At 39.2% G+C, this 19,076-nt stretch overlaps 1 protein-coding gene across 1 annotated transcript in view; it reads right to left on the bottom strand.

Annotated features, from left to right (window-relative positions):
* Nucleotides 1-19,076, bottom strand: part of LOC127229351 (EVI5-like protein) — a 106,390-nt gene that overhangs the window by 77,986 nt on the left and 9,328 nt on the right. The window contains 3 exon segments of the mRNA XM_051194468.1: nt 4,352-4,426; nt 5,096-5,321; nt 6,714-6,914. Of these exon segments, the coding sequence (XP_051050425.1) occupies nt 4,352-4,426; nt 5,096-5,321; nt 6,714-6,914 (502 nt within the window).

Genomic DNA, 19,076 nt, shown 5'->3' with positions numbered 1-19,076 from the left:
ACATATATGTGTGTGTATACATATACATATACACATATATATGACCATATATGTGACCATATATGTGACCACATATATGTGACCATACCCCCCTGAATTGAACCTGTATCATCTAACCAACATTTACAGCTAGATACTGTTCTCTTTCTAAATACAAAAACAACAGCAACAAAAAACATATAAACTTTACTCTCAAGGAACTTAAACTTTCTAGAGATAAATAGGTAATATACAGACAAATCATATTTACATCAGTGGTGATGAATGCTAAGGAATCAATTAGAATAAGGGAACTCTGGGGAGACAAACTGCTATTTATATAAGTCAGGAATGGAACTTCAATGAAGTAAATTTTAAACAAACAAGAGAATGAAATTAGGGAACACTGAGGAAAAAACAATCCTGGAAGACAGAGTGTACAAAGGCCCTAAAATGGAACAAGATCCCTGTGGTGTCTAATGAGAACAGCCCCCATAGGGTCACAGATTTGAATGCTTGGTCCCAGTTAGCAGACTATCTGTAAAGGACTTGGAGATGTGGGCCTGCTGGGAGGAGGTACAGCTTTGTTGGATGAATTCACTGATGATGGGCTTTTAGGATTCAAAAGCTCACACCAGATCCAGTCTGTCTGTCTGTCTGTCTGTCTGTCTCTCTCTCTCTCTCTCTCTCTCTCTCTCTCTCTCTCTCTCTCTCTCTCTCTCTCTGTGTGTGTGTGTGTGTGTGTGTGTGTTTCTGTCTCTATCTCTGTCTCTTTTTCCTCCCCCTGTCCAATTTCATCCACTCCATCTCTCCCCCCCCTTCCTCCTCCTCCCTCTTCACCCTCATCCCCACTTGTGAATCAGAATAAGCTCTCAGCTACTGCTCCAGAACCATGCCTATCTGCCTGCCTGTTGGCACACTCCCCACCATGATAGTTATGGACTCACTCTCTGAAACTGCAAGCCCTCATTTAAATGCTTTCTCTATAAGCCACATTGGTCATGGTGCCTCTTCACAACAATAGAAAAGTAACTAAGACAGACCTTAAGATGCTGGCATGCTTGGTCAGCAAGCAGGAGACCACTAAGATACAAGTCAAGTTATCCCCATGAATAAAGTAAAACCTACACAAGAAATAATTAGCAGATTGTAGTGAGATATTCACCTTGTCCGCACCTGTGGCATAGACCATGCCCATTGGAGGTGGAGACAGGGCCTGACGTGACCTGGGGGAACTAAGGCTGAGGAGGGGCTCCCAAAGCTCTCTTGCTTGCAAGACAGGAGTACATCTGGAGGCATCCTTGGGACCAGGAACCTGCTGGTGTTCATCTGTCTATGTTGTGAGTTATTTCTCCCTGAATAAACATCTATTCAGCCTATTTGTTTCTCCTGATCCTTATTAAACATCAATGGCAAATAATAAAAAATTAATCAGATTAAATGTATCCCTTTTTAAAGGGTCATGAGTAAAGGAGTTATAAAGAAGAAAAAAATTAAACCAAACACATAAGTTTTGGAAGCCATTCTATTATTTTTTTTACTTTTACCTTAAAGTAGCTACAAAGCTCTGGCAATTCTGAACAGAAATGGTACACGATGTAAATACCAAAAGAACTTCTACCTTTTAAAATTATCTGTAATTGGGTTTTAAAAGTATAAATCACTAGAAAATATCCAGTGAGAAAATAATTTAAAAGGCATTCAAAATATTTAGGCAATAGCACCTACATGGCTAGATAACTTTCCCAAAAATAATAGTTTTCTAATCTTCATTTAGTCTGTGAATGCATTTCAAAAAAGATCTCTCAGTATCTCTTATTGAAAACAGTTGGAAAATGACAAAATACATTTTCCCCATGCTCAACATGGCCATGGACAGCAGGTAAACGTGCATGTTCTTTCTCTGTGCTAACACAGCCACAGGTGTACTGTGGAGACCAATCTATTAACTCAAGACCTAAAATCCCACTGACTTCTCAGTCACTGTAAGAAGCCCAAGACCTCAGAATTCTCCATCCTATACAGTTCTCTTAATCCCCTCCTCTGCCTCTACTTCCAAACTCCCCATTCTATGCTCAATCTCATTCTTTAAGCTGAACTACACTATACCTTAGGGTAACTGTTTTCCATCTCACCACTTCAAGGAGCAGGACTGAGCAAAGCATCACTTCAGGGTCACTCACAGAATGAACCTTGCTACCTTAAAACCCCACCAACCAATGCTACCCATCTGCTCCTCCACAAACTTCAATGAAGCTTCCACAAACTTCTGGGTCACTTTCATTGAGATAACTTTCTAGCTTTTGACTCCCTTTTCTCCAGTGAGCCTGGCAGACAGTTACTATCTCAGGCTCTACAACCATGCCAAAGGCTGAAACCTGTTTTCTACTTCTTGTGTGGCTATTTCTCCAGGACTAAAATATCCTCTTGTAGAGAAGCAGGAGTCTCATGAAACAAGAAACTCAGCAGGCTCGAGGCCACTTATACTGAGGTTGTGTAGTACAATGGGAGCAAAAGATGACTTTGGTGGTGCAGTTGCTTCGCAGGAGACTTGGGTATAGCAGCTGTACAAGCTCTGCAAGAGCTGTTGGGGGGGAGGCTGTTCTCTAGAACCTAGAGTCTAGATTCTTAGCAAAAATGAATACTGTTATTTTGAAGTTAATATGAAAGAAAAGAAACAGATTTGCAGCAAAAATCACTAGATTGATTATTATATCTGACTTAACAGTAAAAAGATCTGCTAGTGACAACCATTTATAAATCAGAATGATCAGAACTTTGTGGACGCTCTACATACATCACAGCCCAAACTTATCTAACATGGAAAACCACCCGCAATAACCACTCCAAGCACGGTGAGTGGTAGTCAGTCAGTTTATGGACCAGTATGCTCTGAAAGGAGGAATGGAAGCCAGGGCTAAAATGAGAGGAGGCCGGGTGCTCAGCATGCATGAGACCCTGGGCTCATCCCTGGCACTGAGTGAAAGACAAAAATGAGGAGGATGGGGTAAAAGGGGAATCCCTGACACAGGGCTTTAAAAGTCAGATAGTGAGGAAACTGAAGAAAAATGCCAGGGAACAGAGTTTGATGCTGCTCTGCTTTCGTCTACTCAGAATGGACAAAAGCCACTCTAGTTTTACTGTATGGCCTCACACTCGCCAAACACCATTCCAGGCTTACACCTGCATAAAGCTAGCAATAAAAGCGCACAGGCTGAGTGTAGAACTGAGATGAAAAACTACAGCCAGCACAACTCAAATCAAACCATTTTTCAGGACTAAAATTCTGAGACTATATAAAAAGTAAAATAGAATAAGGAAATTTTCAGCAAGGCTAAAGAAATGGTTGTATATCCCATATCCCATTACCCTTTCCAACTTCAGTTTGTCCTGCCCCTAAATTGTGAGAAATCAGTCAATGCTAATGTCGTATCACTAGACAGTAAAGGTAGCTGAGTAATATAACTTTAGTATAACAAGCCTGTAGCTAAATGATAATACACACACACACACACACACACACACCTCCAAACATGCACATAACATAAATAAGATATTATATGAAAACTTTATTCTTACCATACTTGGTTGGGAAAAGATTACTCCCCGTTAAATGCTAACAAATGAAATTTAAAAACAGGTAAAAAGTTTTTATAGAATATCTTGGTACAACTGTATATATTAAAAATTAAAGATGAGGTTGGAAAGATGGTTCAGCAGTTGTTAAGATCCCATACTAGTTTGGTCTCCAGCAACTCACGATTGCATGTAACTCCAGCTCCAGGAAGATCAATACCCACTTCCAGCCTCTACAGGCACTACAGTCATGTGCACAACCCCCCACACACACACACACATAATTAAAAATAAAAATACAATCTTCAAAAACATAAGAGGTAGAAGTTGGGGGAGCTGGCAAGATGGCGCAGCAGGTAAAGGTACTTGCCAAGACCAATGGCCAGAATTTCATTCCTGGAGTCCATATGGTAAATGAGAATCAACTCCTACAAGCTGTGACTGACCTACATGCACATGGCCACACACAGTCTATGTAAAAAGTATTTGTAACTCTTTTTTTCAAGTTAGGGAGCTGGGCCTGCAGCTCAGAGATATAGCATATAATCTCCAAAACAGAAGGAAGGAGACGAACACAGGGAGAATGAAGGAGGGTTACAAGAGCTAAAATTTCATTTGGTGGCAAGACAGTATTACCATGTCATTTTACTTTCAAAGTGCAAAAGTAAATTACTATGTACATTATGTTTAGGGAGAGAATACAAATCTGCTTAACTTGAAGAAACCAAAGATTTTTTCAATTCTCTAACTGAGTTTAAGAAGCATAGACAGTTACTACTTACATGCATTAACTCACCTGCATAAGCAACAATCCAACTATAAATGCACTGCCTTGACAGTAACCAACCTCACGATCCACCAAGGAGTATGCCTAAAAAGTAAACCATGGTGTTCAAAATACTTCAATATGTACATTGTACCTTCCTTCTCCAAAACCTAAAATTGGTGAGACAGTTAAAAGTCCATTTATTTGTTTAGAAAAGCTCTTGCTTACTTGTTGTAGATGTTATTCTATAAATGTTTAAAAAGCAAAAGGTTTATTACATAAAACTTGACAATTTTCCAAGAACAAAGTGGCAGCTCCTAAGGACAAAGAAAATTTACTGACAGGTAACTGATAGAGACAAACATAGTGCAGGTAGGATAAACAACAAAATTCAAATAACTTTAGAAATTGGTATCTTGCAGAGGTAGATGGGAGAAAAAGAAACTATGAAAACGCAATATTAAAAATGCAACAATAAATGTTAAAGGGCTGAGCACACTTAACAAATGGGGGCATTACCAAAGATCATGAAGCTGCTATAGAATGAATGATCCACTCTCATAAAGAACCCTGCAGTGGTCACTGAGAGTAGATTATTGTCAAGTAATGCTAAATAATGTGATGAATTTTCTAATTAGTTCTCCAAACTACTGACAATGAAGCATGAGAACCATGAACCTGATTATTATGACGGGAATTTATACTTCACTATGGAATCATGTGATTTCAACCTCTGACAAATTAATTTCACTTCAAAAAAATGAATGAGCTTACCTTCATTACATTAAATAAGACCTCCTGTCCAAGACTATCTTTTTCCTTAAAAAAATTGTGTTCTGGGTAAGTTCTAGCAATGTCTCTTCGAATCAATTTTTCACAAGGTGAAGTCATCTTCAGAAGTTCTGAATACTGGTCCTTAATTGGCATACTCTGTGCATCACATAAAAGTTGCCAAACTATTGCTCTGAAGTGGTGGGGTATCCCTTTACGAACCAGCTCCCTAAAAGTAAAAGGAGAACAAAACTTTCAAATGTTGCATACCTTACTATCCAAGCATTCTGGGGAGGGGAGTGTTTAAAAAAATGGAAAAATGTATCAAATTTATAATTTATAAAGCTTGTTTATTAATAAACTGTGAAATTCTTTAAAGAAGTAGCTGGAGAGATGGCTTAGCGGTTAAGAGCACTGGCTGTTCTTCCAGAGGACCTGAGTTTAATTCCCAACACCTACATGGCAGCTCACAACAACAGGCCTCTTCTGGCCTACAGGCAGAACAATGAATTACATAATAAATAAACATTTTGTTTGTTTGTTTGTTTGTTTGTTTCAAGACAGGGTTTCTCTGTGTTGTTACAGCCCTGGCTGTCCTGAAACTCACTTTGTAGACCAGGCTATCCTCAAACTATAAATAAATAAATCTTAAAAAAAAGAAAGAAAGAAAGAAAGAAAGAAAGAAAGAAAGAAAGAAAGAAAGGAAGAAAGAAAGTTCTAAGCCGCCACATGTCTCTTATCTTCTCAAACCGACATCCCTCAAAAGCCAATCATGGACCAGGTAATGCAGTTTGTTGAGCCAAGTCCGCAGTTCGTTAAGGACTTAATTCCACTGGTTAAAAGATGCACCAAACTCAATAGAGAAGAATTCCAGAAGACTGCCATGGCCACAGCCATAGGATTTGCTATCATGGGATTCATTGGCTTCTTTATGAAATTGATTCATATTCCTATTAATAACATAACTGTGGGTGGCTGATTGCTCTCTCTTCATGGGAACTAGTGAGCAAATGAGGATGTGAGAAGCTCATGAAGTAAAAAGTAGCTTGGATACTTTGTGGGTTTTGTTTTTGGTTTTGGTTTTTTTTTTTTTTTTTCCCTTCCTTTCCCTAAGAGGTTTTCTATTTCTAAATTAAAATAATTTCAAAATAAACATTTTTTCCATGACAAAAAAAAAGAAGGAAGGAAGGAAGGGAGGGAGGGAGGAAGGAAGGAAGGAAGGAAAGAAGGAAGGCTTTAAAGAAGTCTAAGAGATGGCCCTGGATAAACTGTCATTTCACTGAGAATGTGGCCTTTAAGGTCTTAAAGGCCTGACATACCACATCACTATACCCACAATATTCAAAGGACTGCTAAAGGGAAAAGGCAAAATACTAATACAGAATGTCAAGATTTCATTAACAAAATGGGAGTTTAATTTCTAAAAATAATTTTTAACTGAGAATTTCTAAGTTTTCAGGACAACCCACAAACTAAAACTTCAATCAGGCATAGATGATGAAGACATAAAAAGCCAACCTGTTCATAACATAACTCAGAAATTACAAGAATCCTGTGTTTTCCTAACGCTCTACTAATCCATGCCTGATACTCTGGGGTTGACAAAAAGAACGTGGCAAACAGTACAAATACCTTCACTTGCTTTTCTTTCTTCTTGCGCACATCATCCCATTCATTTACAATTCTTCCCCAAAGAATCCAAGAGTCTTCTTCCAGGTGACTGAGGTTGCTGGAGGCTGAGGAACTTGACACAAGAGAGGAGCCACTGTTTCTTCTTGACCCATTTACAGATCTTAAAGACTTGCTATCAGTCTCTATCAGTCTAAAACAGAATTAAAATTGTTTAAGGCACCATCTCACATGGTACTAGATGAAGTGGGGATTGCACTTAAAGCTTCACTACAATAACTAGTCTTCAAGACATGGGTTGGTTGGTTGGTTGGTTGGTTGGTTGGTTGGTTGGTTGGTTGGTTGGTTGGTTTTTCTAAATAGGGTTTCTCTGTTTAGCTATGGCTATCCTGGAAATCACTCTGTAGACCAGGCATCTCACTCTTGATTACATTAAAGGCAGACGCCACCATGCTGGCTTTCAGATACAGTTTTAACAATTTTTGTTGGCTGAAATCATCAACTGTTGTACTTTTTCACTATTCATAGCAGTTTCAAAACCTGAATTAGGAAGGTGCATTTTAGTTCTATCAGCCCCATTATAATTTGTATTCAATTCCACTGAAAATAAAAAGAATCCAGTAAGAAGGCTAAGAGGATAAAGGTGCTTGCTGCCAAGCCTGACAACCTGAGCTCAATCCCCAGTGCACAAATGGAAGGAGAAAACTGACTCCATGTGTTCTCCTGATTCCACACCTGCTGCTTTCACACACACACACACACACACACACACACACACACACACACACACGTATATAGATACACACACACATACATAAACACACATGTATATAGATACACACATATACACACACAAAACAGACATACACATACATATACACACACATAACCACACAGACACACACACATATATAAATACACACACACACACACATATAGAGAGAGACACATATATATACACATATACACACACATATATACACACTCAGAGCATACACACTTATACATATATACATACATATGTATATATGTACATGTACACACACACACAAAATACTTTTTTAAAAACAAAATCTACATTTTTGTCCTCTACCACCAGTCCTTGGCAAGAGGTGAGTCTGGGCCCAATCCGGGCCCCTTACACCCTCCCCCGGGAACTCCCTGGGTTGGCCCTGGATCCCCCTGCTCCTGTGTCCTGTCCCCATCGAGAGCACTCTTGGAGCTCTGATACACCCCCACCCACCTCCACCATGAGCCTGCCCTCCCCCTACCCTGAGCCCTACCCAGCCCACTGTCCCACTGCTCTGGTTGAGCACCGGGACAGAGGGTGGAGCCAACAGTACATACAACTTCAGGGGACTTCTGGGAGCAGCTCTGAACACAGGAGACCCTCTCTGACCCCCAGCGCCAGTCCGGGGCCCCTCCCAGAGATCCGCCTATCTCTGAGGGACCACTCTGAGTTCCAGCTGAGATCCTGCTGGCAGGATCCTTGACCCCCATCACAGGGCCTCTGCTAAAGAAGCCTCAGCTGGAGAGTGCCAGGCCCAGGATAGATCTGCCTATAGGCACAAGGAACATCCAGAGTCCTGGCCTGCATTATCTTTGACCCCCCCCCATCGCCAGTCTTCTACTGGAGCCTGATCGCTGACCCCCATCCCCGGACCCCTGCCTGTGGAGAGACCTCCTAGAGAGTTTGGACCACCCAGAGGTACAGATATCAACCTCTGACCCACATAAGACCACCGGGGAACTACCATAGAGAGAGGGAGAGACCCCCCACCAACACCTACTGGAAGAAGCTATGGAAAGATGGCAATACAAGAAAAAACCTCACAACAGAAAGACAACCATGACACCACCAGAATCTAGGGAATCTACACCAACTAGACCGGAACACAACAACAAAGCAGAGGAAGCAGAAGGGAATGACTTAAAAGTTATCATCATAAAAATGATAGAGGCCCTCAAAGAAGATGTGAGAAAATCCCTTAAAGAAATGGAAGAAAAAACAAAAAAGTTGAAGACATAAAAAATTTCTTGAGGAAAGTAAAGAAAGTACAGAAAGCCAAGAAAAAACAATTAAGCAGGTGAAGGAAACGGTTCAAGACTTGAAAACTGAAATAGAGAAAATAAAGGCAACACAAACCGAAGGAATGCTGGAAATAGAAAAACTGGGCAAAAAAATCGGGAACTACAGATGCAAGCATAACCAATAGAATTCAAGAGATGGAAGAGAGAATCTCAGGCACGGAAGATAAACTAGAAGAAATAGATTCATCGACCAAAGAAAATCATAAATCCAACAAATCGTAAATACAAAACATCCAGAAAATGTGGGACACTGTGAAAAGGCAAAACCTAAGAATAATAGGCATAGACGAAGGTGAGGAAGCCCGGCTCAAAGGTGCCGAAAACATATTCAACAAAATCATCGAGGAAAACTCCCAATCTGAAGAAGGACATGCCCATGAAAGTACAAGAAACATACAGAACACCAAATAGGCTGGACCAAAGAAAAAGACCCCTCGACATATAATAATCAAAACACCTAGCATACAGAATAAAGAAAGAATATTAAGAGCAGCAAAGGAAAAAGGACAGGTAACATATAAAGGCAGACCTATCAAAATTACACCTGACTTCTCAAGGCCAGAACCCTCAAGGCCAGAAGGTCCTGGATAGATGTTCTACAAGTACTAAGAGAACACGGATGCAACCCAGCAAAACTCTCAATCACTATAGATGGAGAAAACAAGATATTTAATGACAAAACCAGATTTTCCCAATACGTATCTACAAATCCAGGCCTACAGAAAGTATTGGAAGGAAAACTCCAACCCAAGGAAGTTAACTACGCCCACAAAGACAAAGCAACAGATAATCTAACTACACCAGAAACCAAGAGTAAAGCAAGACAAATATATTCATAATACCACTGCCAACAACAAACCTAAAACAAACAAGCATTAACAATCAATGGTCCTTACTCACCCTCAACATTAATGGTCTTAACTCACCTATAAAAAGACTCAGGCTAACAGAATGGATACGAAGACAGAATCCATCCTTCTGCTACATACAAGACACACATCTAAGCTTCAAAGATAGACATTACCTCAGGGTAAAGGGTTGGGAAAATTTATTCCAATCAAATAGAACCAAGAAGCAAGCAGGTATGGCTATGCTAATATCTAACAAGTTAGACTTCAAACCAAAATTAATCAAGAGATGAAGACGGTCATTTCATATTCATCACAGGAGAAATCCATCAACACAAAGTCTCAGTTCTGAACATCTATGCCCCAAATACAAAGGCACCCACATTCATAAAAGAAACGCTACTAAAACTCAAAGCTCACATAAAACCTCACACACTTATAGTGGGAGACTTCAACACACCACTCTCAACACTAGACAGAACCACCAATCAGAAACTCAACAAAGAAACAAAAGAACTAACAAGTTATGTCTCAACTGGGTTTAACAGACATCTATAGAACATTCCATCCAAACACAAAAGAATATACCTTCTTCTCTGCTCCACATGGAACCTTCCCTAATATCGACCACATACTAGGTGGCATAACAAACCTCAACAGATACAAGATAATTGGAATAGTCTCCAGTATCATATCAGACCACCATGTTTTAAAATTGGAATTCAACAAAACAAATCGCAGAAAACCTGCAAACTCATGGAAACTGAACAGTGTGAAATTGCACCACACCATAGTCAAAGAAGAAATAAAGAAATTAAGGACTTTCTAATATTCAACGAGAATGAGAACACAACATACCCGAACTTATGGGACACCTTGAAAGCAGTGCTACGAGGGAAGTTCATTGCACTAAGTGCCCATATGAAGAAAAACAGAGGATAGTCACATAAGAGAATTAACAGCACAACTGACAGCCTTAGAACAAAAAGAAGCAAACTCACCCCGGAGGAGTAGATGCCAGGAAATAATCAACTTGAGGGCTGAAATCAACAAAATAGAAACCAGGAAAACAATACCAAAAAAAAAAAAAAAAAAAAAAAAAAAAAATCAATGCAACAAAGAGTTGGGTTTTTGAGATAATCAACAAAATAGGCAAACCTTTATCCAAACTAACGAAAAAGCAGAGAGAGAACATGCAAATTAACAAAATCAAAAACGAAAAGGGGAACATAACAACGGACACAGAGGAAATCCAGACAATTTTCAGGTCATACTTTGAAAACCTGTATTCCACAAAATTTGAAAATTCAAAGGAAATAGACAAATTTCTGGATAACTATCACTTACCAAAATTAAAAGAACAGACATACAACTTAAATACACCTATAACATGCAATAAAATAGAAGCAGTCATCGAAAGCCTTCCAAACAAAAAAAGCCCAGGGCCAGATGGCTTTAATGCAGAATTCTACCAGACATTCAAGGAAGAACTAATACCAATACTCCTCAAATTGTTCCACAAAATAGAAACAGAAGGTTCATTGCAAAACTCTTTTTACGAGGCCACAATAACCTTGGTACCCAAGCCTCACAAAGACAAAACTACAGACCAATATCCCTGATGAACATCGATGCAAAAATACTCAATAAAATACTGGCAAACTGAATTCAAGAATACATCAGAGAAATCATCTACCATGACCAAGTAGGCTTCATCCCTGGATTGCAGGGATGGTTTAACATATGAAAATCTATCAACGTGATCCACCATATAAACAAACTGAAAAAGAAAAACCATATGATCATCTCCCTAGATGCTGAAAAAGCCTTCAACAAAATTCAACGCCCTTTCATGAGGTCTTGGAGAGGTCAGGAATAACAGGAACATACCTAAACATAGTAACAGCAATATACTGCAAACCAACTGCCAACATCAAACTGAGTGGAGAGAAGCTTAAGGCAATTCCTCTAAAATCAGGAACAAGACAAGGCTGCCCTCTCTCTCCATATCTCTTCAATATCATACTAGTAGTTCTAGCTAAAGCTATAAGACAACAAAAGGAGATCAAGGAGGAAAGGAAGAAGTCAAACTGTCTCTATTTGATAGTTTACATAAGCGACCCAATAAACTCTACCAGGGAACTCCTACAGCTGATAAACACCTTCAGCAAACTAGCAGGATACAAGATAAACTAAAAAAAAATCAGTAGCCCTACTTTATTCAGATGACAAAGAGGCGGAGAAAAAAATCAGAGAAACATCACCCTTTATAATAGCCACAAGCGACATAAAGTATCTTGGGGTAACACTTACCAAACAAGTGAAAGACCTATATAATAACTTTGTGGCTCTAGAGAAAGAAATCAAAGAAGATACCAGAAAATGGAAGATCTCCCATGCTCTTGGATAGGTAGGATAAACATAGTAAAAATGGCAATCTTGCCAAAAGCAATCTACAGATTCAATGCAATCCCCATTAAAATCCCACCACAATCCTTCACTGACCTTGAAAGGATAATAATCAACTTTATATGGAAAAACAAAAGACCCAGGATAGCCAAAACAACCCTATACAATAAAAGAACTTCAGGAGGCATCACCATTCCTGACTTCAAGCTCTACTACAGAGCTATAGTTCTGAAAACAGCCTGGTATTGGCACAAAAATAGACAGGTAAACCAATGGAATTGAAAATCCTGATATTAACCCACACACCTATGAACACCTGATTTTCGACAAAACAGCTAAAATACAGTGGGGCGAGGAAAGCAACTTCAACAAATGGTGCTGGCACAATTTGATGATGGTGTGTAGAAGACTACAGATAGACCCATGTCTATTGCCATACAAAAAACTCAAGTCCAAATGTATCAAAGACCTCAACATAAATCCAGCCACACTGAACTTCTTAGAAGAGAAAGTAGGAGGTACCCTTGAACAAACTGGTATAAGAGACCGCTTCCTGAACATAACCCCAGGAGCACAGACACTGATAGCAACAATTAATAAATGGGACCTCCTCAAACTTAGAAGCTTCTGTAAGGCAAAGGACACAGTCGACAAGACCAAATGGCAGCCCACAGACTGGGAAAAGATTTTCACCAATCCTATATCCGACAAAGAACTGATCTCTAAAATATATAAAGAACTCAAAAACTAGTCAACAAAACACCAAATAACCCTATTAAAAACTGGGATACAGAACTGAAGAAAGAATTCTCAATAGGGGGAAATCAAAAAGGCTGAAAGACACTTAATAAAGTGCTCAACATCCTAAGCTATCAGGGAAATGAAAATCAAAACAACTTACTCCTGCCAGAATGGCTAAAATTAGAAACACCAATGACAACTCATACTGGAGAGAATGTGGAGAAAGGGGAACACTCCTCCACTGCTGGTGGGAGTGCAAACTCATGCAGCCATTTTGGAGATCGGTATGGCGGTTCCTCAGGAAAATGGGAATTAGTTTACCACAGGACCCGGCAATCCCCCTCTTAGGCATATACCCAAATGATCCACATCCATGCAATAAAGACATCTGTTCACCTATGTTCATAGCAGCATTATTTGTAATACCAAGAACCTGGAAGCAACCTAGATGCCCCTCAATTGAAGAATGGATAAAGAAGATGTGGCACATCTACACAATGGAATACTACTCTGCAGAAAAAAATAATGGAATCTTGAAATTCGCAGGCAAGTGGATGGCACTTGAAGAAACCATCCTGAATGAGATAACCCAGTCACAAAAAGAGGAACATAGTATGTACTCATTCATATATGGATTTTAGACCTAGAGCAAAGGATCACCAGCCTATAATTCATACCACCAGAGGAACTAGGATACAAGGTACATTCTAAGAGATTCATATAAAGTCTCTCACAGAAGGGGGAAGGGACAAGTCCCCCAGAGTACAGAGGAAGTGGAGGGGCGGTGAATGGAGAGAGAAGTAGGAGAAAGAGAGGGGGAGGAGAGGAAAACATGTGTGACTAGGAAGATTGAGAGATTGAGTCAGGGTAGGAATAGAAGACAGGAAAAAGGGAGGGAAGAGGGAGAGAGAGGGAGAGGGAGAGAGAACATAAAAGAGGGATCCAATATTGGTTTGAAGAGAAAAGTGAACCTAAAGAAAGGTCTAGAGACCTACAAGACTGCTGCCAACTAACAATTTGAGCATCCGTGGAAAGGCTACCGTAAATGCCCTTCCTGGATAGTGAGATCAACAACTAACTTGTCCATGGAGCCCTTATCTAATACCTGTTGGAAACAGAAGCAAACACCCATACCTAAACACTGAGTTGAACTAGAATCCAGATGCAGACGGAGAGGACAAGACCAGGTTGCAGAAACACATAGAGACAGCTGACCTAAATGAACAAGGAGGAGCTAACGGGCCCCCAGACTGATAGCTGGGAATCCAGCATGGGACTAACTCAGACCCCCTGAACATGGGTCTCAGCCAGAAGGACTGAGCAGTCTAAGGAACCTCAGACAGTGGAACCAGGATATATCCCTGGTGCACAAAAGGACCCTGAGAACACATTCCCCATGGAGGGGAGATAAGTCCTAGTCCCTACTTCAAATGACCTGACAGATCTACATGACCCCACCTGGATGGCATTGCCCTACATGTGGAATTAGGGTGGGGGATGGGAGGGTGGTCAGGATGCATGTGAGGGAGAAGAGAGGGTAAAAGGGAGGAGGGAGGAAGAGGGAACTGGGATCAACATGTAAAATAATAAATTAGAAAAAAAAAAAAAAAAAAAGAATCTAATGGAGCCCAGCACAATGTAGCATTTCAGAAAGGACCCAGCTGCTCAGGAGGCTAGGAAACTTAAAACTCTCTTAACCAAGAGTTTTAAGACCAGCGTGTGATGGGAGATGTCATTCTGCAAATATGTTTGTCTTATTGGTTAATGAATAAAGCACTGTTGGCCAATAGGAAAGCAAGATAGGCGGGACTAGGAGACTAGGAGGAAAGAGGAAGGAGTAGGGAGGAGATTCCATAGAGCAGAACGCCAGCAACTCTCTCCTCCGGTAAGATGATACCACGTGGAAATACTTAGATTAATAGAAATGTGTTGATTTTTAAGACAGGGCTAGCCGATAAGAAACACTAGTAACAGGCCAATAGCTTTATATCTTATACAGTGTCTCTGTGTGTTATTTGGGGCTGGTGCAGTAGTGGGACCAGACCAGCAGGAAAAAGCTACTCAAAACAAGTGTGGGCAACACAAATGAAAAAAACCTCATCTTGAAAACCAATCAAGGACCAATGAAATGGCTCAAAAGGTAAAGGTACTTGCTGATGTCCTGAGTTTAATTCCTGGGACTCACATGGTAGAAAGAGAGAATTAATTCCCACAAGTTGTTTTCTGGTCTCCACACATATTCCCCCTCCTCCAATAAATAAAAAAAATAAAAATGTAAAGTGCTTTAAATTCAAATGAGGAAAATGGGGGTGGGGCTCCAAAGGAAAAAAAATATACATCTGTAAAAAATTCAACAGAATCTATAGATTTACTAATCCTTAAATCCTATCAAGTTTACACTGTGACCAGACCTAAAAGCTAATGATTAATCAAACCCTTCTTTTTTCCTGTTCTACACATGTAAACAAAGTATTTATATATAGAGATATAAGTAAGTTGTAGGATATTAATATAAGGTATGTTACTTTTGTTTATGATCTGAAACATTTTTTAATGATGCAAAGATGTGTTTGATTAAATAAAATTCATCTGTGGTCAGGAGGCTGGGTCAGCAACTAGCTGACAGGAAGTTATAGGGAGGAAGCAGGCAAAGAAAGTTTATAAAGAGGGCAAGAAAAAACAGGAGGACTTTTTGAGAAACTCTAGGAGGAGAGCTGCTTGTTATTCAGCCTCTAGGGGAAGCAGGATTCTACCTCAACCTTTGAATCTTGAGTTCCTTAGTGAAAAAAGAAATTTAAGTAAGTATCATTAGTAGCTTTGAAAGAGTTGGTGCCTGAGGGAACAGAATTCACTCAGGCTTCAGCTCTTGTGGCCTTGTCTTGTGGTGGAGCTGCAGCTGCTCTGAATAGGATGGCTGTAACATTAAAGGCTGAAGAGAAACAACATCCTACCAAAAGCAATCCCCAGATTCAAAGCAATCCCCATCAAAATTCCAACACACAATTCTTCACAGAAATTCAAAACACAATTTTCACAAATTACACAAATGGGAACAAGAAGTCAGCAGGTATAGCGATTTTAATATCTGACAAAATAAGACTTCAAAACTAAACCAATCAGAAGTGATAGGGAAGGGCACTACATTCTCAAAAGAAAACTACACCAAGAGAATATTGTAATTCTAAATATATATACACCAAATACAAGGGCATTCAAGTTCATAAAAGAAATACTACTACAGCTAAAATCACATATTAACATTGAGTAAACTTCAATATCCAATTCTCACCAATAGGTCATCCAGACATAAACTAAACAGAGATGATGGAGTTTAATAACATCATAAATTAAATATACTTAGCAGATTGTTACAAAACATTTCACCCCAATACCAACGAATATGCTTTCTTCTCAGCAGCCCATGGGACATTCTCCAAAACTGAACACACACTTAGATACAAAGCAAGTCTCAACAGAAAAAAGAAAACTGAAATAACACCCTATATCCTACTGGACTACTGCAGACTAAAAATGGATAGCAAGAACAGAAAGTATGGGGCTGGAGAGATGGCTCAGTGATTAAGAGCACTGGCTGTTCTTCCAGAGGTCCTGAGTTCAAGTCCAGGCAACCACATGGTAGCTCACAATGAGATCTGTGGCCCTCTTCTAGCCTGAAGCCATACGTGCAGGCAGAACACTATACATAATAAATAAATCTTTAAAAAAAAAAAAAAAAGTATACAAACTCATGGAAACTGCCCTACTCACTACTGAAAAATGGATCAAGGCAGAGATCAAAAACGAAATTTAAAATGTTCAAAAACTGAATAAAAATGAAAACACAACATACACAATACTATGTAGGGATGTAATCAAGACAGTCCTAAGAGACAAGCTTCATAACACGAACTGCCTTCCTTAAAAAAAAAAAAAAAAAAAAAAAAAAAAAGGAAAGATCTAACATTAGCAATCTAGTAGCAACTTAGAAAACTCTACAACAGAAAGAAGAAATAACACCCAAAGAATAGACAGCAAAGAATAGTCAAACTCAGAGCTGAAATCGTCCAATTAAAAACAAATAAACTGACTTTAAAACTCTGAACTCCACCAAATTGCAAAATCTACAAGAAATGGATAATTTTCTCCATATAGACAACCTACCAACATTAAATCAAGAACAGATATCCAATTTAAACAAATTTATAACCCCTAGTGAGATAGAAGCAGTCATTTAAATTCTATCAACCAAAAAAAAAAAGCCCAGATGGTTTCAGTGCAGAATTTTACCAAACTTTCAAAGAAGAATTAACCCCAATATTCCTCAAATTATTGCATAAAGGGAAACAGAAGAAATGTTGCCCAATTCTTTTATGATACCTAAATCACATAAAGAAAATTACAGATCAATTTCCCTTAAGAACATAGATGCAAAATTCTCAATAAAGTACTGGCAAACTAAATCTAAGAACATATATATTTAAAAGATCATTTACGATTATCAAGTAGGCTTCATCACAGACATGCAGAGATGACTAAATACATATAAATCAGTAAATGAAATCCACCACATAAACGGACTAAAAGGCCTCCGACAAAAATCCAACATTCCTTCATGGCAAAAGCCCTGGAAAGAGTGTGGATACAAATGACATAACACAATAAAGGCAATCAACTTAAATGAAGAGAAACTCAAAGTATTTGCACTAAAATCAGGAACAAGATAAGGCTGTCCGTTCTCTCCATGCCTCTGCAAGAAAGTACTTGGAAGTCTTAGCTAGAGCAATTAGTCAACTGAAGAGCATAAATAGGAAAAGAAAAAGTCAAAGCATCTTTATTGGACAATGATATGATTTGATATGCAAGTGATCCTAAAAACTACCAGTTTCAGCAAACTAGCAGAATACAAAATGAACACACAAAAAATCAGAAGCATTCCCATATACAAATAACAGACTAAGAAAGAAATCAGGAAAACAGTACCCTCACAACAACCTCAAAAAATAAATACATAAATATCCTTGCAATAACTCTAACTATGCATGTGGAAGCCTTTTATAATGAAAACATTTAAGACATTAGAGAAGTCAAAGAAGATATCATATGATGGCCAGATCTCCAACATTCATTGACCAGCAAAATTAATATAGTGAAAATGGCCACCCTCCCAAAAACAATCTACAGATTGAATGCAATCCCCATCAAAACCCCAACACAATTCTTCACAGAAATTGAAAACACAATTTTCACAACTGATCAACAGAATCAAACTGAAGACCCAGACATAAGTCCGCACACCTATGGACACCCAATTCTTGACAAAGAAGCAAGAAATTCACACTGAAGACATAGCATCTTCATCAAATGGTGCTGGTCAAACTAGATGGCTGTATAGTTAGTTACCTACACAAAAATCTACTCCAAATAGAACCAGGATATATAGTTATAGAGAGACAGTTGAGGGGGAATGTAAACAAAGAATTACATGTGGATCAATTAGTGGAATAAAGGAGGAAATGTTAAGGAAGGACACTAACATTAAGGGCCATTTGAAGAGTCATATAGAAACCTTTAGATGCTACTCAAAAGAAATTTACTTATCTATTTATTTATTGGTTAGTATGGAAATCTAAATGAAGTGTCCCAACTAAATATCCTCTGACACCAAATCAAACTACCAGTGCCAGGAACGGGTTACATTTAGTTGAGTCACTACTCCATGAGACTAGTGGCCTGCCTGCATAAAATGCTAGTGCAGTAGTAGCACAAACATTGTGGACATAACCACTATTGGATTGGATTAAAGACCCACTCCCTGAGATGGAACCCATGCCCGACACTGTTTGGGTGGCCAAGAACCTATTACTAGATAAGCCATGAGCCTATAGGAAAGCCAAACACTATTGTTCTGCTAAAGTAGCATAGCAAAATGATTCCTAACAACATTCTGCTATACACACAGATAAGTGTCTCACTCATATCGTGGTTTAATAAGAATTAGGAAAAACAGGCTGAATAGATGTTTATTCAGGGAGAAATAACTTACAACAGAGACAGATGAACACCAACAGGTTCTGGTCCCAGGGATGCCTCCAGATGCTCTCTGCCCGTCCTACAAGCAAGAGAGCACTACAGGCCCCTTCCCTAGACCTAGTTCCCTTAGGGTCACGACTGTCCCTGTCCCCACCCCCAATGGGCGTGGTCAGTGCCACACTCAGCCATTATTAGAGAGGCTTTCTTTCTCTTGCAGTAGGTGGGAACTAATACAG

This window comes from Phodopus roborovskii, unplaced genomic scaffold, assembly GCF_943737965.1.
Source record: "Phodopus roborovskii unplaced genomic scaffold, PHOROB, whole genome shotgun sequence".
NCBI lineage: Eukaryota > Metazoa > Chordata > Mammalia > Rodentia > Cricetidae > Phodopus > Phodopus roborovskii.
This window is presented reverse-complemented; position numbering and strand designations above follow the sequence as displayed.